Consider the following 23623-nt stretch of genomic DNA (forward strand, 5'->3'; position numbering starts at 1 on the left):
TCAGCCCCTCCTCCTCAGTATGCATTCACTGCAAATGTAAACAAGGAAAAAGGCCTTGGGATATTTGTCAACTGGTTTCCTCTCTTGACAGAAGCATGCTCCCATTTCTGTAGTCTGATACTCAAAAGGTGTGATGAAGTGAATTGAATGAAAGGTCTGGATTGTTTTTCAGAATGTACTGTACGTGAAGAGAGACCTCATTTGTTTCTGGTTTCCGTGGATTAGTCTGTTTGCGTTTCTGTAAGCCTGTGTGGGAGAGGTGGAGTAGTCTTACACTGTTTCAGCACTCTACTTGGCGGATGGACATAAACAAACACACACACATATACACACACACACACACACACACACACACTGATTTGTACATATAGGAACCCACTTAGTTGTTTACATACTTGCATACATAGACGCACAAACAGACCGTCACACAAGGCACAGAGCTACAGAGTCTCCCATTCTTTCTTATACACACACACACACAAGCACACACACATACTGAGTAAACAACTTATTTTTGTAGACTCTGACTCAAGAGACAGAGAAAGACAGAATCACTCACATGCATACACACACGCACACACTCGTACGAAGCGCACATATCCACCTGGCTAGACCCAGCCAGACGTCTGGTGAGCGTTGTCATGGAGATGTGGTTAAAGGGGGAGGCCTGGCTAGTGGTCTTAGAGGAGGGTCACCTGTTGTCCGACTGGGGGTGGGCTGGGGGGGCGTCTCTCTCTCTCTCTCTCTCATACACACACCCACACCCACATACACACACACACACACACACACACACACACACACACACACCCCACACAGAGAGGCCATTCATCCCTACAACATGTGGCCTCGTCTGCTCCTTTTTGGCCACTCAGTCTCTCTCTCTCTCTCTCTCTTTCTCTCTCTCTTTCCATCTCTTTTTCTTTCTGTCTCCTCCTGTTTCTCTTTCTCCCTCTCTCTCCCTCTCTCTCTCTCACAGACACACCCTCTCTCTCTCTTACAAAAAGACATTTAAAGAGAAAGATACCATGTACCTTTTTTGACAGTTAACCAACACATTTCAGCCACGTCTAGTTGTCATGACAAGGAAACACATGCACGTATCAGAGATGCATTCCTAGATAATGAGTAGAAAGGAAAAAGGAAGGAAAGCAAAACAAATGGGTATAGAAACTTGTTGTAGACAGTCAGAATCTTATCTCTATTTCTTATCTCCAGCATGAAATATAAAGATAAATACTTCAGTGTAGGAGTGAAAACATCTACCTCTCCTCTCTTTCTCTCTCTCTCTCTTCCCCTTCTCATCCCATCTTTCCAAAATCCCTCTTGCACACAAGTACAAACAAACTCAGTGTGATGATGTTAATGAAATGATCCATTCTTTGATTATGTGAGATGTGTTGTGAGCATGTGTGGGTTTTCATGCTTTCAGACCTCCATGTTGCTGCTGATTGATTGTGCTGGTCTCAGGGTGGTGCAGTGCACTCTGTAACAGGGAGGAGCAATTCACTTTAAAAGACTTGTCAATGCATTTCAGGACATGCCCAGAAAAAGCTTCATAGTATGCTCACAGACACACGCACACACGCACACACATGCACACACACACACACACACACACACACACACACACACACACACACACACACACAGACACACACACATGTCCACACACACACACACACATGCACACACACACACACACACACACACACACACACACACACACACACATGCCCACACACACACACACACACACACACATACACACGCACAGACAGAAACGCATGCACACACACACACACACATACACATGCACACACGCACACACACAAAAATGCACCCTCACTCACACACTGGACTTTATGACTCATTGGCGTCTGTTAACTTTGGACAGCAGGGCTTTCTGTTTCCCATACCGCACCCAATCTTGGGGCTCTAGAGTGTGATCGAATGGCTCTGTCAGGCAGCCGAGGGTATTTGATAATGTTATTGTTACGTGTGCAGTTTGTTTATCAGCCCAAATCTGCACCTTCCTCCTCTCTGAGGAAGTGAGACACCTAGTGGACAGAACTGGTTACTGCCTCTCAGAGAGCATTTGGAAAATGGAAAAGTGACCTCACTGAGGCTCATTCTTACACATCTCTTACACACACCCTTTTCCTACATTCTTAACGACACCCCTTTACTTCTCATAGTTGCTACATTGTATTCTCTGCACTCTCCTTTCTGTAAGTTTGAATTTACTGTGTACTGTATTACCATGTAACTATTGATACTAAGCGATGGTGTTCTCTCTCTCTCTCTCTCTCTCTCTGTACCCTCCACCCCAAGGTGATGAATGAAGATGTGAAGATGGAGGCTGGCTTGGTGGTGCGCGCCATCTTTGAGTTCCTTCCCAGTGTCTCCGAGGAGCTCCCTCTCTTTGTGGGCGACGTCATCGAGGTTCTCAGCGTGGTCGACGAGTTCTGGCTGCTCGGCAAAAAAGACGGAGTTACAGGTATCGAGGAGTGAAACCCAGAATAAAGGACCTCTGCATTGCATGTTGTTATTCTTTTGAAAATCGCATCCTTCTTTTTTTTTAAATGTTATCCTTCTTTTTTTACAATATCATTCTTCCCCTCTTTCTCTCTCTCTCTCTCTCTCTCTCTCTCTCTCCCTGTTCCCAGGTCAGTTTCCCAGCACTTTTGTGGAGGCGGTCACCATCCCCAGCACCAAGCCTGGAGATGAGCTTCTCGTGTGTATCAATGACTTCAGCTCCGCCGAGCCCGGCAACCTGAACCTGAAGAGAGGTAAAGCCTCACCTGACCTTTAGTGTCCGAGTGCACCTTATGCACACCTGGACACAGGTAGCTCTCGGGCTCGTTTTACCCTCTGGAGTAAATTATAGGGTAACGACACAGCGGGGTGAACTATGTTAATGCATCTCTTCTGTCCAATTCCAGCTAAATGGGATTAGAGTCATTTAAGTCTCTGGAGTAAATTATAGGGTAACAGGGTACTTAGGTCCAAGTGTTTTCCTTTTTGCTGTAATGGTGAGTTAGCATTATTTTCTGATACACTCACCCACAGCATTTGTCCAAACATTTGTAAAGTGTGTCAAGTGTGTGCTTAAATAGTTTGTGTTTAAAGAATGTTTATTGGAATAGAAAAAAAACACAGAATATTTCTATGTCATTTACACTTCGGAAATGAAGCACTAAATTAATGTGTGCATGGTGCCAAACACATGGTTTAGGTTATGTAGGTGCAATAAAGCAAGCCAAAGGAGTGGCAGGTACTCTGATGAGTTCCTGTGAAGCTGTGTCACACTAACCCTGATCTGTGGATGTCTCTTCCCCTCCCCTCTGCCCCAGTCTAATTCATTTTTTTACTGAGCAGCGTAATGTCCCACAAGCCAGGTAAAGGTACTGTGATCTTATAGTTTAGTCTTCCTCTGGTCCTGTTAGTCCTCTAGAAGTGCTTGCCTGGTTCATTTCCAGTTCATGTTCAGTTCAAAAGACTTTCCTCTCTAGTTTAATGAATCTTGTGATGTGTTTATACATAACTGTTTCTTTATGAGAAATGGTGTGTACATTCAAAGCTTAGTCCTCAGGGTCGGTTTTGAATTGAGACTGTAATGACCCGTGGGCTCAGAAGTGAGTTATACATTCTCACGTTAGTCTCAGCTTTGTCTGAGAACTTCTCTCCAAGAAGGTGAATCTGAAGAAGACCACACGGTCAAAACGTTATTCTTGTGCTAGAGAAAAGAGAAAATAAAACCAAAAAAAGAAGGATTTCAAGTGTGCGAACCTTTTTCCATTTTTATGATTTACCCTTGTTCTGCACCTTGACCTGGGATGTGCACATTTTTTCCACTATAACTTCTCTCCAAACCTCTATTTCCGAGTCTTAGACATAGAGGCTGCCTAATGTGCAAATATACTACAGTCCCTGACTGTGGCTTCATTCGACTCAGTGGTGATTGCACATGGTCTTTTCTGCAGCAGATTCATACTCAGACTCAGGAAGCATTTTAGACGTGTGTGTGTGTGTCCCCGGTGTGTGTATATGAGTGTGTGTGTGTGTGTGTGAGTGTGTGTGTGTGTGTGTTCTCCCGACTGTATCTTTAGTTGACCACTAGGTGCCCCTGTGGGCCTATGAGCTGTTGTGTGTAGAGTGGAGTAGAGTAGAGTGCTCTTCAGCATTCTTACATAAGCGTATCTAGCTCTAAGCTCCATAGCAATACGGTACAGATTGATATTACGCAATGACCTAACTATTAAACCCCAGAGACTCCCTGTGGATTCCTGTGTCCACCACCCCAAAAATCCACTTAGTCTCTACCACAGATATTGTTTCCTGTACAGTGTGCTAGTGTGGTGTGTTGTTGTAGTTTCTTTCTTGGCTTCCTGGTTTGGATGAGTTTGATTTCCTCTGTTGGTTCATTAGTGTGACTGGGCCAGAGTTGCTCCACGCTCTGTCTCAGACACAATAGTGGGTGGGGAACGGAGTTTGAGAGGAATGCGACCTTCCTGACCTCTCTGGGCAGGACGCTCCCTACCTCCCTGCCTGCTCAGGGCTATGTGTGTGTGTGTGTGTGGCTTGTGTGTGACTTCTGTGTGGTTTTTGGAATCTCCTTTTTCCGTCTTAATACCACTGATCCCAGGTCAGTGAGTTTGAGCATGAGTGTGTCTGAGGAACTGGATGTTTGAAGTAAAAAAAAAAACATTTTTCCATACTTATTTATAACATTTGTATCTGTGTGTCTGTACATATTCATATACTGTATGTTTGGATGAATGACTGAATTGCATACACTGTACAGATGAGATTCAGTGTATGTTGATCAGTTCCTCCCCCTCTCCCTTTCTGCAGGTGATGTGGTGGTGGTGGAGGGACGTCTGAATGCGGGCTGGCAGCGGGGGCGCGATGCGTGGGGCGCCCGCGGCCTCTTCCCCTGCTCCTGCATGAAGGAGCTCCACCTGTCGGGCCTCTCGCGTCGCCTGCAGGCCGCACAGGCCGCCCAGGCCTCCGAGCTGCCCCCCCACGCCCTGGGCATGGCCCGCGCCCTCATGAGCCTCCACGCCCAGCTGGACGAGGAGCTGGACTTCCGCGAGGGCGACCTGATCACCATCGTGGGCCTGCCCGAGCCCGGCTGGTTCATGGGCGAGCTGGACGGGCGCTCCGGAACGTTCCCCGAGGGCTTCGTGGAGCTGCTGGCGCCGCTGCGCACCCTCGACGACCCGCACGACCTGATGCAGGGCGCCGGCGACGGACAGTACGATTACTACCAGGTGCACGGAGGGGAAGAAGACGAGGACGAGGAAGATGAGGAGGAGGAGGAAGAGCAGAGGATAGCAAGGGAGGTAGAGAGGGCACAGGAGGAGGAAGAGGAGGAGGAGAGAGCGCAACAGCGGGAGCTGGGCGAGGAAGATGAAGAACAGGAAGAGGAAGGTGTCTACGGAGTGGCGCTGTACGACTTCCGGGCGATGGAGCCCGGCGAGCTGGACTTTGACGTGGGCGACCGCATCCGGGTGGTCAACACGCTGGAGGACGGCTGGCTGGAGGGGGTCCTCCGCGGCCAGAGGGGCATCTTCCCCCACCGCTTCGTCAAGATGGAGGACGACGGACGGGCCTTCCTGCACGCCGCCGAGACCGCCGGCGACGTCCCCCCGACGACACAGATCGAGGTGGTGGACAAGTACGCGTCCGAGTACGGAGGCGGTGAGGAGGACCAGAATGCACTGCAGCAGAGCGGCAACGTTTGGGAGACCCAGGAGGACCACACGGTGTGGGACCTGGACTACTTTGAGCGTCGGGAGGAGGACAGCGGCAAGTGGATGGAGGACTCCACCTGCCCCGCCACCACCACCACCACCTCCCCCTCCCCCTCCTCCACCAGCTCCAGCAACACTACCACCACCTCTGCTAGGGAGAGAACTGGGACTCAAACCACTAGTAGTACTGCTCCAACCCAGCAGACACAGGCAGGGGAGAAACCCCCACGCACTCGGCCCCCGCCCCCAGCGTTTGGCCCCAACAGGGGGGGCCACCGGGCGGTGCAGAGGACCGGCTCCGGGAGTCCCACACCCCCCAGGCCCCAGCTGCCCCCCAGGCCCAGCCAGCAAGCGCTGAGCCAGAGCAGGCAGAACAGCGTCAACCACTCGTCCACCTCCTCCATGGGCCCCGGCCCTCACTCCGCGCCCGCTTCCAGAGGCTCCCGTCTGGGCGGGTTCCTCAGCCGAGCCCCCTCCTCCTGGTCGGGGCACCACAGCAGCAGCAGCAGCCACCATCATCACCACCACCACCACGCGGCCGCCGGAGGGGCCAAGCACCACGGCAAGGGCCCGTTCTCCCGGGGCTCGTTCGCCTTCAGCTCCAGCGGGCACCCGCGGGGCAAGCCCAAGAAGCTCGCCCGCCACGCCAGCGCCAGCGAAGCCGACCGGGGGAGCCTCGGCGAACGCTGGAGCCTCTGGTCCCAGTCGCAGTCGCAATCCCAATCCCAATCCCAATCCCAACAAGCCTCATTTGATTCCCAGTATTCCCAGCAGTCGCAGGGCCGGAGCTCCAACGGATTCCTCCCCAGCGCGCACACGCTCGACTTGCTGACCGGCTCTCCGGCCAACCTGGAGGCCAAGCTGTCCCAGCAGCTGCTGGAGTTCGACAGCGTCCTGCCCGGTCCCGGCGGGAGCGGAGGCGTCGGAGGAGGAGAGGAGGAGCTGGGAGACCCCTGGGCATCGCAGGTGTCGCGCCACTTCTCCATCATGGACTTCAGCTCGGAGAGCGACATCCTCCGTGGCTCTTCTAACTCGCCTCTGGACCGCCTCCTAATGCCGCAGGGACCCTCCTCTTCGTCTTCGTCGCCCTCCGGCTCGGCCTACTCCTCCCTGGAGCGCCTGAAGACCCTCCGGCCGCCTCCCCCACGACCCCGACTCCAGCGACCCCCGGCGCCTCCCCCCGTCTCTAACGGCCGCCTCGCACCGCCCCCACTCCGACCGGCTCGCCCCGCCCCCAGACCCCCACCTCCCGCCCCGGGGACCGGCCGCCCCCCCGCTCCCCCTCCCAACCTCCTCTTCACCCCTGAGGAAGACGAGCACCAGGTCGAGGACGAAGACCCCTTCGGGGAGCCGGAGCCGGAACCGGAGCCGCTGCCGTACGGCATCGAGGCGCAGCTGCTGCAGCAGCAGGTGGAGGACGAGCAGGAGGCGCTGGAGAGGGAGCGCGAGCTGCAGCAGGAGCAGGAGGAGGAGCGGGAGAGGGAGCAGTACCGGCTCCTGCTGCGGCTGCAGGAGGTGGAGCAGGACATCGAGGCGTACTCGCAGACGGCCCAGGAGCTGAGCGCCATGCTGGAGGAGGAGGAGGAGGAGGACGCCGCCGCGCGCCTGCAGGCCATGGAGAACCTGGAGTTCTGCAACTACACCGTGGAGACGCTCACGCTCGAGCAGCAGCAGCTGCAAGGTGAGCTCACACACACACACACACACACACACACACACACACACACACACACACACACACGTGTAGACACATGTAGACCCATGTAGACACATGTCACACTCACCTCACTCAGCACAGACTTGTGGAAACAGTTGAGATGCTTTAAAGGAGACATTCGCAAACTTAAATAAAGATTGTAAATATTTGAACTCAATGGCCAGTCGGATACACCACTTCTTTGAGTGCTTCTGTAACAATGATGTTGATTGGCTGGAATAGTGAATTGCTCTGTCTGGGCCACTTGGTTTGTATACGATTTACAGAGCGCCGCAGTTTTTTGAGTGCACGCTTACAGACACACACACACACATACGCACAGCGGCACAACAGCAAGCAAAATAACTGAAATTTGCTGAATAATGCAAAAAGTATGTTGGATTACAATCAAGAAGGGTACATGTTATTGAAGACACTTGAAGACAATGAAATTAATAATTAATCATTTACTAGATGAAACAAACTTCTAAAGAATAGTGTGCAATTGTTGACTCCTGCACATTTTTGTGGTTTAATAATAGCTGTCTTCCGAAGTAATTCTTGGAATATGTATGAGACATCTGTCTTATTTCCATTGCAGTATAGGCAAGGGTTGCTTCAGGTGATGGGCAGGACTCATAAACATGACTCAGCAGGTTTCAGATTACTGTAAAACTGAGCTTGTTTTTGCAGCCTCCTCCTCCTTGCCCCATTGTCCTCCCATAAATCAGTGCAGAGGAGTCTCAGTCACTCTCGATCTGCATGCAGCTCTCTCTCCGTTTGGCAAGCTGGCCTCGTTTGAATAACTGGATGACAGGATCCCCTGCGGTCAGGTCTCATTTGAATGTGTCACGATCTCTGTGTGAATTGCGCTGTGGTCTTGGAAAGAGTAGACTGCGTTTATTAAGCTCATCACTCATGGGAAGAGACAGGTGTTTTTGTTTCTCTGCAATCTTCATTGCTGCCTCAATGACAAACTCTAGACCACGACTTCAACCTTTAAACTACATATGAGCCATGTCACAAATATGACTTGTTTTGTACTGTGTGTGTGTGTGTCTGTGTGTGAAGTAAATGTCAAACAGGGTGTGTTTTTTGTCACACCTTTTAACTCACCAATGCACTTCCTGTCGCAATGGCATGAAGCATATGAGTCAACAGGGTTTCTTTACGCTTGACGGACATAGTTGCTTAACATAAATTGCTACGCCGACTCCAGCATTCATACCACTTGTCCTTATGAAACATACTAGTTTCAAGGACACCCTCCCCCTTCATCTTCAAAGACGCCCGTTTGTATTCCCTTCCTCTCCCTGGTCATGCGTTCTCTCTCAGGGGTCTCTGTAGTGCTCCCAGCACCCACGTGTGATGTTCTGGGTCTCCTGGATGTCCATATTGTCCTGCTCTGGCTCTTCCCGGAATGTCGACGGCGCATTCTTTGGCCTGAAGGGAAATATGTGCTGTAAATGTGGACACATGACTACAGGAGATCCATCTTCACTCCGTAAAGGCTGTAGGCATGCTAGGCGTTTAGTATTACTCAATTCATTGAATAATTAACTGATTCTGATTCTGACACATAAATTGGCAGTTGGCACGAATGTGCCGGTCGGAGGTCAATAAACACAGGGGTCAGCTTGCTTGCTGGGACTTCAGGAAGTGCATTAGAGTCCTCTTTGTTTTAGTGTCTTACTTTCAGATGCTCCAGGAGTGCATCTCCACACCTTGTTGGAAGTTCCCCTGGCATAGATTCTAGGACAGAAGATGTGAATTATGATGGGTTTTCCCAAAGGGAAGCACTATATCCATGGCGGGATTTGTTGCCATGATAGTGATAAGGAAGCTGAAAGTATCTCTGCTTCTCTGAGTCAGTGTTGAGTCATAGCACTGTAAACACCAGAACACCAGCATGGGGGTGAATACATGCAAATGCTTGTTGGGTAAGAGAGTCTGACTGGACTCAGACCTGCCCTCATGACTATGATTTAAAGACATCAGAGAGATTCAAGCTGTGGGAGGGCTGTTGCCAAATGCAGCCACATCAGTCTATGAGATCTCTCTCTGACCTCCCGGTTTCAGTGCTTGTTAACTTTGTTTCACTGATATCCTAATTTTGTTGGGTTCATCTCATTTTGCCATTAGCTGATTTCTAAAATCTGATTTATCTGGTGTGGCTTTTTTTTATTAGCATGGATAAAGATGTACTGTGATGACAGGAGTCTGCAGTCAGTAAAGGTAATATGTTCATACTTTCCCTTCAACTCACAGAGTCCCCCCTCCCCCCCAAAGAGTGTGGATGGTGTGCAAGGACTTATTAGCACAAGCTAATGGACTCTTAATTGCCTTTAGCCATTGCACGACATGGGGGTGTGGAATGCTGAGCCTAGCCAACACGGCCTTTCTCACATACATATGAGGTGCATTCCAGGCCTATGGTGAGAGAGAGGCCTCTCTCTCTCTTCTCTCTTCTCTTTCCCTCTTTTCTCTTTCCCTCTTTTCCTTCCCTCCCATGTTCTTCTCATCCCTCCCTTCCCGAGGGGCTTCTCCAGTGTTTTTGGAGCAGTGAGTGTCGTAGTAGTTGTCAGTAGTGGTTTTGGGAGAGCCGGGGGATGCAGCGCGGCGGCCGTGTAGCGTAGCGAGGAGGACGAGGATGACCGCACCGGCGGGGTCAGGGGTGCGGGCTCGCCTCTGGGGCTCGCTGCTCAAGCCCATGGTGCGGCTCACGGCCCTCTTCAGCCACGTCCTGGGGACACGCGCCCCCCAACGCAGGCCAGGTAGGTAGGACCGGCAGGGCATAGCGGATGATGGTTGGACATATGGAGGAGAAGAGAGCCAGAGGAGTGTTGTGTTGGTTTGATGGCTAAGTAGTGCCTATGCTGGGTTTGCATACCGATGCCTGTTGTGAATGAATTGAGTCGATGTCAGGGTGCGGTGTGTGTGTGTGTGTATATTTGAGTTTGGGTTTGTTTGTGTGCTGAGTGAGTGATGATTAATGGGATGTTCAGACACTATATTGTACTACTCTGCACCCATTCTGTTTTAACTTGGCTGAATATGTGTGGGCGGTTGGTTGTCCCTTGTTGTATAGATGGTCTGTGGTATGAGAACAATGTTTGAGGATCTTAGTCTCACTTGCATTCACATGTTTCGCAGCTTGAAGCCAAGCCTTGAGGCCAGGGAGGTTTTTGACAGGCAGGAACACACACGTGCACGCATGCACACACAAACTCTCTCACACACACACACACACACACACACACACACACACACAGATACATACTCAAATGCTCACAGATGCACACACATGCTTACACACACACACACACACACACACACACACACACATGCTTACACTCATGCACGCACGCACGCACGCACACACACACACACACACACACACACACACACACACACACAGTGGCAGACACAGCTGTGTACACTCCGACTGGTTTTGTATGAGCAATGCGACTTGTGTTTGGTATCACTAGGGGAGCAGCGAGGAATGTTATCAGGGCACTGCAATGGCTTCAGTATTTATTTTACATGGCTGACATTTTTATCTGTGTGTCCACAAAAGGATCTGTGGACTGGTCAACTCAAGCTCTGCCCAGCTAGCTGCTGCTTTGAAGTGTGTTTTTCTTCAAGGTGCATAGGTGTGTCTGTAATGACTATTTAACAGGTTTCACTGGACTTTCAGTTGACCTCATTGACAGTGTTTGTGCTGTCTTTTAAAAATATACACACTTGACACTTTCTCTAATGTCTCTAGTAATATTATACTTCTGGTCAGTCACATGACTTTTTCCAAGAGTGAGATCTTTGATACTGGAATTGACCTCTATGTCAGACACACCCCCTATGTTAACAAGCGACTGCTAGCAGAAACTTTTATCTCAAAGACCAAAGATCACCCGAGTCATTCAGGGCCCCTCCTACTCCTCCTTCACAGATCCTTTCCACTATAAACCAACAACAGGCCAACTCAGTTTTACTTTTTCCATCCAATCCAACTTGACATTATGCCTTTTGGATCATGGACTAATCACAAGTTTCACTTATCTCCCTGCTATCATTATGTGTCCCCGTGTATAATTAGCTGGTGGGTGCCTCTGCCTCACCACAAAGCACAACACAATAGTGTGCACAGCGAGGAGCCAGGAAAAGTGCCTGTGTTGTTCCCCAGTCAAAGTTACAGGTTTCCCCCCTCTCTGGTCTCTCCTTTGCGCACGTTTCAGAAAGTGTGTGTTTACCTCCCCACATCCTGACAGGGTGTGTTACGGTGCATCACAGTGGGAGGAGAACAATAGCGGCTTGTTGTTTCTCGGAAGGTGGCAAGTCATGGAGCCGACGGCGGCTGTGATTTGGGGGCAGCTACTTGACTCGAGGCGAGAGAGCCTTGCGGGCTGGTTAGGAGAGGAAGGGAAGGGAGGTGTTATTGCTTTTTTATTTTTGTATTGTTTTCAGGAGGAGCTGAACTATACATTATATTGGATAAGGTTGTACATGTAGGAGAGAAGGTGTTGAACAGACTGGAAAACATAGAGGAGAAGGGAGAATGGAACAGAAAGTAAAGAATTTGAAGGAGTTTTGAGAGAGATCAACAGAGATGGGCAGAAAATATGTTGAACTGAAGAGAGGTAGGGGCTCATGAACACAGAACAGAAGGAGAAAGAGAGGGAGCGAGCGAGCGATTGCATAGAAAGCAGAGTGGAGAGGGAGAAGAAAGAGGGCCTCTACAGACTCATTCCTCTCCCCGGTTCCCATTGTCTCCCCAGCTCTGTCTTCGGGGAGCTCTCAAGTTCCTGCAGCTGAGGTGACTCCACTCCTCTCCTCTCCTCCCATCTCCTCCCATCTCTCCTCCTCTCCCCTGGGAGAAGGGTTCTCACAGAGAGAGAGAGAGAGAGAGAGAGAGGGAGAGAAAGAGAAAATGAGAGAGCGAGAGAGAAAGAGAGAGAGAGATAGAGAGAGAGAAAGCCCTGCACTGAGGGGCTTTGCCCGACTGAGAGCAAGGGAATGAGGGAGGGTAAGACCCCCTGCTGCCCCCTCATGGGGCATAAATGGAGCCCCGGCGGAGCTCTGAGGCGATTAAAACCTCCATTAAGAGTTCATTTTCAGGCTCCTGCAGGTCCCAATGCTTCACAGTCAGGACCCCATTTGAGAGGCGAGGCGAGGCGTCTCACCAGCTGCCTGTGCGGGGGCTGTAAAGGGAGCCTGTTGCTTGGAGATGACTGTGTTTTTATAGAGAAAATTGCTTTGGCAGCATGTTGCCTTTGGTTCTTGTTTTGCTTCTTTTGGGGCGAGCAAGGTAAAATGGTCGGAAGGTCCAAGGGCTAGGCTGCAGGTGTTGCATAGATCAACGCGGTCTGTTACTTTGAGAAATGTGAGACGGTGTACATCTTATTAAACGGGTTTGATCTGTGAGTGTCAGAAATTGTTGAAAGGAACTCATACTCCCTCTGCAGCTTACACACCAATCACACACAGACACACACATGCACACAAACAATAACACACACACACACACACACACACACACACACACACACACACACACACACACACACACACACACACACACACACACACACAACACATACTTTGCCTATCTCTTTCAATCCCTATCAAAAGACACACACCGTCCAGCCTTAGAAAAGACCAACACTGAACCTCCCTATCCCAGGACACAGAGATAAACCACAAACCACAAAGTGAGGTATCACATTTCCCCCACCGAGATTCACTTGTGTGACTTCCACCGATTCCAGATAGGCATCATCCCACTCTACCCCTCAGTAATCCTGCACAGAACGCCAGTGCACCATCAGGTAAGGTTGACAGAGACAGCATGTGTGTACATCCCCGCTGTCACTGTCTGAGGTAAACTAAACTGTGGACTTCCAGGAAAGCCGAAGAGGATGTTTGTTTTAAGTCAGGAAGAGTGACAAATAAAAAAGGTTCAACTGGACGGCCGAGGTTGCAAGAGCTCTCCCTAGCCTTACACAACAGGAATGTTGCACCTGACGTCCCTGTGAAGAGACAAAAATGCAAGGACAGTTTCGGTTGGGCCTGTGTGTTGTAGTGCGAGATATCCAACACGGATAATCGACACAGAAGTCCTAAACAAATAAAAGACTTTGAATGTATGGTCACGCTGGAAAAGAGGAGGAAAAAACACCAATCTGAGCATTAAGGCTCTTGGGTTTCCATCGGAGTATTGACTACAAATGTGTTGTTGTGCAACGTAAGATTCAGCTTCAGCCGAAACCCTCAATTTCAGCCTGCACGTTTGTGTGTGGATTGTGGTGGCGTTGTATATGTGTGTGTGTGTGTGTGTGTGTGTGCCGCCATGATGGGAGAACTTTAAATATGCTCCCCTCTCATAATTGGGTCTTTTGATTGTGCAGAGAGAGAGAGAGATAAAGAGACAGAGTGAGAGTGAGTGAGAGAGAGAGAGAGAGAGAGAGAGAGAGAGAGAGAAGGGGGGTGGCATACTATACTCCCGTTGCCTGAATAGGCCTGGGTTTTTCTCACAGAGAAAAGATCCCCCTGTCTCTGAACCCGGGGACAGCCGGCAACAATGGCTCATTGTGCCGCACGTTCGCCACTGGGCCGTGCGCTCTGGAATAATCGCCCTCTGTCCAACCCTTTCCCAGGTCGTTCCTCTGAGCAAACATGAAAGCGTTTTTCTTTTTTTTCTTTTTTTTTGTCCCTTCACCCCCTTTAAATCAAATCATGGGAAGCTCGTCTTTGTCATTCCACATTGCCTGTCAGGGGGGAAATGGGACAAACAAGTTGCCATGTGCTGTTCACAACCCAGCAAGCAGGTTCTTTCTAGAGACTGTTTATGCTAATGAGAGCCTTCCTGAAAGGGGCAAAAAAAGAAGCCTGATAGTCAACTCATGATTGCACTGTTAGAGGGGCTGTGTTTGGTGCTAACTGGTGCATTAGCATCTGAAAGTTCAGTGCATGGACTTGGTAATGGACGCTGGAAAATTGAGAGTCCAACAGAAACTGGAAACTGCAGAGGAAAAATAGCAGGAAAAACAAAAGCTCCACTGGGGTGGAAGTGTTTTTTCTGTCCGTGGCACCATGCCAAGACTTTAAAACACCTCTGAGAAGTTGGGAAAGGAAAAAAAAGGAAGGGGAGGGGGGGTTGTCAGTGGCGGCGACGATAACACTTGCTTCCTCCGCTGGAAAGCAGGCGTGTGTGTGTGTGTGTGTGTTTGTGTGAGTCTGTGTGTGTGACTGTGTGCTGTGTGTGTATGTGTGTGTGTGTGCGTGCGTGTGTGTCAGAGGGGGGCATCTGCCAGGGCCATCCTGTGTTTTCAAGCAAACACACATTCCGACCAATTGCGAGTCCAGAAGCGGGCTGCTGTAATCCACCACTCATGTGACTCCTTCACTCAATAGTTAACCCTGCGAGCCTCCTGCCCCCTCCCTCTCTCCCTCCCTCTCCCTCGCTCCCTCGCTCTCTCTCTCTCTCCCTCCCCTTCACCCCTCCTTCTCTTCCTCCACCCTCTCTGCTCTCCTCTTATTGGCCGAGGTGGGCGGAGGGAGGGGAAGGATTGAGTTTCTCACCGCTCAGAGCGTCATAGCAAGGCAGTTCTGTCTAGGCAGCCGTGGTGGAGTATGGAGCGAGTGTGACAGACAGAGAGAGTGTGACAGACAGAGAGAGAGAGGGAGAAACTGAGTGAGAAAGAGAGAAGGAGAGTGGAAGAGAGCAAGTGAGTTAAGTGAAGAAGTGAGTGAGAAAGACAGCTAGAGAGAGCGAGAGAGAGAGAGAGAGAGAGAGAGAGAGAGAGAGAGCATGCCTAACAGGTGTAGTCCACTCAGGAACTCTTCTGTCCTGGAATGTGAGCGCAAGGGATGCTAATGCTAACGCTAGCGGCACACCTACCTGGACGGCAGCACCGTCGTCGAGAGTGTCAACACAGAGTGACAGCATGAAGGGCCAGGTGGTGATGGGCCATCCCGGCCCATTTGGCGCCGTGCCCTGGGATTACGGCCGCGCTCCCTTCAAACGAGGCAAAAGTGTGGAGGAGCTGGTGAGCGAGAGCTGGGAGAGGGAACGCTGCGTGCCTGGTATGCCCATGCCTGGGATGCCTGTGCCCGGGATGCCTATGCCCGGGATGCCCATGCCTGGGATGCCCATGCCCGGGATGCCCATGCCAATGCAGGCGCCACCGCCGATGCAGTTCACCGGGCCCCAGGGCTTCCAGCCTGCCCCCGGGCACTGGGAGTACCAGACGTACCTGAGGCCGGGCAACGGGGTGCGGCAGCCCAGCTGGGAGTACGAGGACTGGGACCGGATTCCCCAGAGGGAGCCCTTACCTCCACCACCAGCACCACAACCGCAGGAGTCGCCACAGCACCAGTCCAGGGAGCAGTACTTCTACCAGAGCCCGGAGGCCGTGTACCACCAGCCCAGGAAGCCCCAGGAGTATTCAGCCGGGCACTGCTTCTACGAGGGCAAGGAGGACCCGGGCTACTACGACCCCAGGGACCTGAGGCGCCAGGAGAGCTACGAGTACAGCGACGGCGAACGGTACGACTCCAGAAACGAGGAGGATTATTACAGAGGACGGTACAGCGGTCGAGGAAGGAACGAGGACCGCTATGGCAGCGAAAAAGTGGATTATTACGACCAAGACCGAGACGACAGACACAGGGACACGGACCGTTATAAGGGTCGGAGTCGGAACTATTACGATCAGCACGACCACAGGGACAGGTGTAGCCCGCGAGATGACGAACGCTACGACCGCAAGGAAGGTAAACAGTATGACTCCAGATACCAGGAGCACAGCGACATCAAAAAGAGGAGCAGGTATGACTATAGGGAGAAAGACAGAGACTACGACCGTAGAGAGGATAGCCATTATGAGCACCGGGAGAAAGACCACTATGAGCGCAGGCCAACAGACCTCTATGGTCAAAGGGAGAAGTATGATCCGAGAGACCGGTGTGGGGACGCTAGAGAGAACGAATACTTTGTCGATAGAGAAAAGGATCGATATCAGCGCAAAGAGGCTGACCGCTATGAGCATAGGGACAAGGACCACTATGACTATCGGGAAGGGGAGAGGAGTAAAAGCAGGGAAAAAGACCGCTATGAGAAAGAGAAAGGCCGCTATGACCGTTACGACTCACGAGAGGATGACCACTACAGGCAGAGGGAATTGGACCACTATGATGGCCGGGAGAAGGGCCACTACGAGCGCTACGACTCGCGAGAGGACGACCACTACAGACAGAGGGAGTTTGACCACTACGAGGATTCGAGAGCACCTGCAACACCTGAGCGTGCACGTGAGGATTACTATGACGACCACAACAGGGAGAAGACCGCCAAGGAATGGACCGAGCCGGACGTCAAGTACGCCAAGCAGGCCGTACGGGAACGCCGGTCCTACGACGACCAGGTCACCCTGACCCGGCAACGGAGCGACAGCCAGGACCCAGACGGCTGGGATTCGCCGCGCTCGGGGTCGGGGCGGTCGGACACCGATTCTGAGCGCCGCGGGCGGTTGCAGAAGCCCTGCTACACCGGCTCGCTGGACCGGAACAGCTTCTACCGGAAGACCGCCCCCAGCACGCTACGGAAGTCCGATTTCGCCACCACCCGGAAACAGAAAGCAGGTAAAACCAAAATGCCAACAGGGCAAATCGGCCCTCCTTCCCCCCAAAAAAGGATGAAATCAAAGTTAGGCAACCTCTGAAGGCTGCAAAACAGGGCCCTAATTGGGGGAGCCTTCACAAAAGGCCTTAGTTAGCAAGTCCACTGATCAGTATCAGTCCTGTTCTTGCCTCACCTTTCAAGCTCGGACCTTTCATTGGCCTGGCAATAACCTTCAGGGACAGTAATCAATGCAGGAAGTGTGGTAAAAGTGCTTCAGGGGCCATCTCTCTCTCTCTCTGTCTGTCTGTCTCTGTTTCTCTCTCCCTCTTTCTCTTTCTCTCTGTCTGTCTGTGTCTCTCTCTCTTTCTTTCTCTCTCTGTCTGTCTCTCTTTCTTTCTCTCCCTCTCTCTGTCTGTCTCTCTCTCTTTCTTTCTCTCTATCTGTCAATTGGACGGTCTTACTCACGCAGGGTAGTGACACGCATGTCTAGGCCTCCTGCTGACTCCTAAGTTGTGTTGTCGATTCTCTCAGGAAGGTGAACTTGAAACCATGCAGAGAGGGGTGGGGAGACCAGTCTATCTGGTTTCGGTTCACGCTTATTTGATCCGTTTCTTTCTCTCTTTTTCTCTCTCTCTGTCTCTCTCTGTCTTGGTATCTCTTTCTCATAGCTGTCATGTTTGATTGCTTTGGCTTCATGACAGCACTCCTTGTCTGAGCAGGTATACAGCATATCAGCCAAAAAAACAACAGCACATTTGTTTTCACACAGACTTGTTGACTGTGCTTTGTGCTTCACTTTCAAAATAGCAACCACCAGCGTAGCACGGCACCAATAGATCACGCGTGTTTTTAAACCATTCTTTTGAGCACTTAAGAAACCTTGGACAAACTTTGAGCCCTATTATTCTTGACTTTATCAGTGTTCTTTTTATGGCTGGATGAGAAGAAAAAAGGAAAACCCTGTCTGTCCACATTCCCTTGCAGTCCACAAACATAGAGCTCTTTGACCAGACCCTGGCGTCCGTCCCACTGCTAAATGAGAGCCCTGGTATTATCATAATAGCGATACCGAGTCCTTTTGTCTTTGTGCAAGGGCAAAAAGAAACTAGCTGCTAGGTTTTTTTTTTCTAAAGTCTGTCTCATGATTGCTCTGTGTGTGCGCTAGTGGCTAGCACGCAGTCGAGACGACGGAGCGTTTCTTCTCGGGAGCTTTGCGGCGGTTTGTTTATGTTTATTGTCCGAAGTGGTGTCCAAGTGTCCACCGTGGCGGCCTGGCGAGGCGTCCCGCAGGGGAGGCGAGGCTCGGTCTTGGCAGTATTGTGTCTGAGATGTAGAGCAGGTGGCCAGGGGGGTAATCCCTCTGCCTGGTGTCAGCACGGAGGGAGAGAGAAGGAAGGAGGGAGGGAGAGAGGGGGAGGGGAGAGGGGGGGAGGAGGAGGAGGAGGGGATGAGGAAGAGGAGACAAGAGGAAGACAAAGTGATATGAAGGCCTGTGCTGGGAAGTGCCTGGTACCGGGGAGAGTTCCAACCTCCCCGTGCTGTTTCTGAGTCTGATATCACAATGTGTGTGTGCGTGTGTGTGTGTGTGTGTGTGTGTGTGTGTGTGTGTGTGTGTGTGTGTGTGTGTGTGTGTGTGTGTGTGTGTGTGTGTGTGTGTGTGTGTGTTGGTGTGCGTGCGTGTTGACGTGTGGGAGTGAGGGAGTGTGTTTGTCCATGTGGTGTTGCTTGTGTGTGTGTGTGTGTGTGTGTGTGTGTGTGTGTGTGTGTGTGTGTGTGTGTGTGTGTGTGTGTGTGTGTGTGTGTGTGTGTGTGTGTGTGTGCGTGCGTGTGAGTTTGGTTTCCTCTAGTAGTGTGTGTGTGTAGGACCTTATGGCAGGAGGTCAGCCTGACTCAGAGTCAATCTGGCACAGGGTGTGAGGTGAGGTCATCTTTTAAAGATAAGCGACTTCCACCCCCGACACACACACACACACACACACACAATCATAAATCCACTCAACCACACACAGTCACAATCACTCACTTCCACTCGCCGCAACATGGATGTGGATTTGCACACTTTCATGTCCCTACATATGTTCTATACTCTCATACAGTATATGCAAGACACACGCATAGGCGCTCACTGAAGTCCGCTTTAACTTGTGGATACACACCATCTCATGCACGGCACGCACGCACACACACCACAAATATAAACACAGACATGGGATCAGAGCAGGCTCGTTTATTGGCTGTCAATCAGCTGACACTTTTGACTCTGCTCATGAAAGCGTTTCAGGCTTTTTCCAGAGCGGGATTCCCATAGGCTGCTGGGCTGTTTAACTCAGGAGAACTTAATTGGATTACTTACCTGTGGCTTTATTTGAATGGAGCCACTGATCTAAACGAGTTGGAAAAACTGCTGAGATAGAACCTCCCAGAAGGCACAGGTGATGCAGCACATTGCAAACTGCGGGGAAAAAGACCATTGAGAAAACAAACAGTAGCGTTAGCGTGTTAGCCAGGATGCAGTTGGGCACAGTTGGTCATATTGCTCAACCAGGTGGACAAGCTAATAGCACCCCTCACACTCTCCTTCTGTGTCTGTGTGTGTGTGTGTGTGTGTGTGTGTGTGTGTGTGTGTGTGTGTGTGTGTGTGTGTGTGTGTGTGTGTGTGTGTGTGTGTGTGTGTGTGTGTGTTAGCCTGTTGAGTCGCCTGTTGCTGGCCCTTGTAATCCCACTGCAGCTGCCCACTCTGGTGGGCTGGGGAGGGGATTAGGTCGGCAACCTTAAGGCAGCGCTGCGCTCTGCTCCGCTCCTCTCCTCTCCTCTGCTGCGGCATGGCTCTCCAGCAACGTTAAGTCAAGGGCCAGCTTGCTAGACAAAAGGCTCAAGTCACGAGCCGAGCCGGGAATTAGCCAGCTAATGTAGGTCAGAGCCAATCACACGCACACACACACACACACACACGCACACACACACACACACACACACGCACACACATGCACAATAACATACACATTGGCATGGTACCCATAACACCATTTGCCACCATACGCGCGCTCTCGTACTTAAGCTGGACCCAGTTTGACCCCATGTAAACACATCAGCTGCCTGTATGTTGCTCTTCAAGGATCACACACTTAGTTGACCACATTGCTGAAAATATTGTTCCTCATTCAAAATAATGAAAAACATGCTGTATGTTTTTTTTAAAGAGGAAAGTAGTGTGTTTAACTGTCACCCAGTTACTGATTCAGAGGGGAAAAAACCTTGAAGGGACTGAAAACAGGATTTCCCAGGGATTCGTTGTAATCATGTTGTGGCTTGCATCCTTGTCTCCTCATGAATATATCTCGCCTACTCGTGAGTGACTTGATTGATCGCGGAGTGTCGTTGATGAATATGTACCTCCATACTTGGCTCAGGACTCATTAGCTGGCTTCAGCTTCAGGCCTTTTAGCCCAAAGCCTCAAGTCCTCCTCCAGCATGAATGCAGCTTCATTGTAACTGCTGAGAGAATACAAACGCCCAAAAGCTTTAAACGGCTACTAAAAGGCCTCGTAAATCTGTGGTGGGCCTGTCTTGCCTTAAATGCAACCGGTTTGTGTGTAGAGGGCTGGAGCAGATGAATGTGGGAGATAGAGCGGCCTCGTTTTAATCTCCACCCTCCCAGTAGCAGGCCAGTGAAAGGGCCCTGTCCAGGGGCCAGAGAGGACCATCTATCACTGCAACGTCCCTCACGACGGGGTCCCCTTTGTTCTGCTCTGTGTGTGTGTGTGTGTGTGTGTGTGTGTGTGTGTGTGTGTGTGTGTGTGTGTGTGTGTGTGTGTGAGAGTGTGTGTGTTTGAACATGTGTGATTGTGTGTGTGTGTGTGTGTATGTGAGAGAGTCTGTATGTGACCGTGTGTGTGTGTGTGTGTGTGTGTGTGTGTGTGTGTGTGTGAGCATGTGTGTGTGTGTGTGTTTGTGTGTGAGCATAGTGTGTGTGTGTGTGTGTGTGTGTGTGTGTGTGTGTGTGTGAGCATGTGTGTGTGTGTGTGTGTGTGTGTTTGTGTGTGAGCATAGTGTGTGTGTGTGTGTGTGTGTGTGTGTGTGTGTGGGGAGAGGTCTTAGTGAGGGGGTCGGATGGGGTTAGTTAGGTCTGGTGGTGGTGGTGGTGGTGGTGATGGGGTGATGTTGGACTGCACGTAATTGTTGCCTGACCCACTCTTCTCACATGCAAATTCTACACTATTCGTCAATGGCAGATACGCCTCAGTACACAGCCCAAAACAAAGGCACGGCGCACTGACTGTACACAGAGTCTGCGTCCCTAATGCATGAGATCATACATGGCATTAATGCAATGGGAAGTCTACGATTTGTCAAGCTCACTTTGTAGAACCGTATGCCCCATAAACTGTAGATAATGAACTGTGAAGATTTGGAAAACGAGGCTTTCTGGGAAATATGGTCCTTGTTGAGATTATTCAAATATTGCTACACTGCGTATTGCATACTGCAAAACACTACAGTGCACGTCACTGTTCTCCCTATCAGCATAGGTATTACTGTTCTCTCCGGATGTTTAGCCGTGGAACGGTTCTGTGGTTCTCTGTGAGAGGTGGGATCTCATCTCAGTGAGAGGGAAGACCAGCCCAGCTGGATTCCTGAGGGTGTTGTGGTGTGACGTACGTGGCAGAGCACAAAGAGTCACAGCCATGACTATCTTGAGTTTTTAATGACACTCCTCCCTAGTCATTGGTGAGCACCTTCCCTTCCTGTGTGTTGTCTGTGTGTCTTGCTCACCGGCCAAACAAGACAAACTCAACCTGTTCTCCCTCATGCATAGTTCAAGAGGCATTCAGAATTGGTATGTCAACAGAGACAAGGGCCACAATTTGTCTAAAAATATCCGCAGGGCTGTCGCAGGAGGCATCGTTGCACTTATGTTCAAAGTTTCGAGAAAGAGAGAGAGAGAGAGAGAGAGAGAGGAGAGAGAGAGATAAGAATTGAGAAGTTTCAATACGTTTTCTTTTTTTTATAACAGCTTTGGTCAGTCTAGCCTCAGTGCTCCAGCTCCTCTCTGGCCGTGCTCCATTGTAATTGTTGCTTCTGGGAGAACATGGCCGAGTAAATGACCACCCTCCGTTCTCCGCGTTCCCCCCTGTTCCCCTGTTCCAAACCTCGGCCTCAGCTGACAGGGTGCACTTTTCTGGTCAGAAGCTCGGGTTTGCAGACGTGGAAAATTTTTTGGAGTGAACGCACCGAACGGGCTAAGTTTGCTCGGTGGAATGCACACCCTATTGGCCGCGTTTCCACTCCGGCTGCCCCACTCATGATGATGAAGACGGCTCTGGACAATGAGCTGGAATCAGGAGGGCAAAGGGAGAGTTGGAATGTGACCTCTGCAGACCTCTGAAACTGCGGCAGGCCATAAGTAGACGTGATGATGAGATGTGCCACTTTTATTTTAATTGGCCAGCAGGATCATGCCCAGCTTGGGAGCATGGTTTGTGTGTGTGTGTGTGTGTGTGTGTGTGTGTGTGTGTGTGTGTGTGTGTGTGTGTGTGTGTGTGTGTGTGTGTGTGTGTGTGTGTGTGTGTGTGTGTGTGTGTGTGTGTGTGTGAGGGTTATCGTGGGAACTAGGCCAACCCATCCACATTAAACAACAACAAAAACAGAAAAGAACAGCCTCTGTTTTCTCTCTAGATTAGCCAATGCGGAGGCTTTGAAACAAGTTGTAAAGAGTTGTAGTAAAACGTTTTTTTTTCCCCCGACCAAAAGTTGGGATTCCTCTTCCTTGGTAATGTTTACATGCAGTTGTAAGTCACGCTCAAAGCTCCAAAGCCATCAGAGGGTTTTACTCGGCTCCGAGCACAGTCACTCGCATTACTCTTTGGCTTTGGCTGCTCTCTCTCTCTCTCTCTCTCTCTCTCTCTCTCTCTCTCTCTCTCCCGGGCCTCTTAAGAGGTGTATGGGGGAGAAGGAGGGGCGGTCAGTCAGTCTGTCCCACTCAACAGGCTTTGGCGCGATATCTGAGGCCCCGGCGAGAGCCGTTGCCAAGGAAACGGGGCATTCTGCCGGTGAACTTTGTGCAGCGAGCGCACACAGACTGTGCGTGACCTCGATGGACGCACCGGGGCCCGATACGCAAACATTTCCACAGAGCCAGCTCAGCAGGCAGATGCTGCGCAGTAAACACAGGCGTCACAGCGTCACACGTGAAAGCAAACCTGACTTGCTTTTTTTTTACCCCTCCTCTCTGTACACTTGGGTTTCACAAACATTCCGACAGTTCCATGATTAATTCAGTCTTTACAGAATGAAGGGGTTTGGATGTCACTGCCTGACATTTTAAGTTCAATACTCTATATTGTCTTAAATGTTGTCTTGCACCCTTGCTAAATTTAACAAAAAGATATAGGGCTTTAATTTGAATGGCAGCCAAAGTGCAAAGTCTAAATTATAGTTAAATAATGAGGCAGACTCATTTTATATGGCACACCACGTCACGTGTAAAAGCATGAATTCATTGGACTGCAGAGTTTACTTATCACACTCTTTCTAAAGACATTAGTTATA

General features: G+C 50.5%; 1 protein-coding gene across 2 annotated transcripts in view; it reads left to right on the forward strand.

Annotated features, from left to right (window-relative positions):
* Window positions 1-23623, forward strand: part of dnmbp (dynamin binding protein) — a 57815-nt gene that overhangs the window by 15098 nt on the left and 19094 nt on the right. For both annotated transcript variants that reach the window (XM_062525901.1, XM_062525900.1), the window contains exons 2-4: window positions 2335-2500; window positions 2670-2792; window positions 4858-7440. In XM_062525901.1, coding sequence (XP_062381885.1) covers window positions 2338-2500; window positions 2670-2792; window positions 4858-7440 — 2869 coding nt within the window. In that variant the 5' untranslated portion in view covers window positions 2335-2337. The remainder of the gene's footprint in view (window positions 1-2334; window positions 2501-2669; window positions 2793-4857; window positions 7441-23623) is intronic.

This window comes from Sardina pilchardus, chromosome 22, assembly GCF_963854185.1.
Source record: "Sardina pilchardus chromosome 22, fSarPil1.1, whole genome shotgun sequence".
In the NCBI taxonomy this organism is placed as follows: Eukaryota; Metazoa; Chordata; class Actinopteri; order Clupeiformes; family Clupeidae; genus Sardina; species Sardina pilchardus.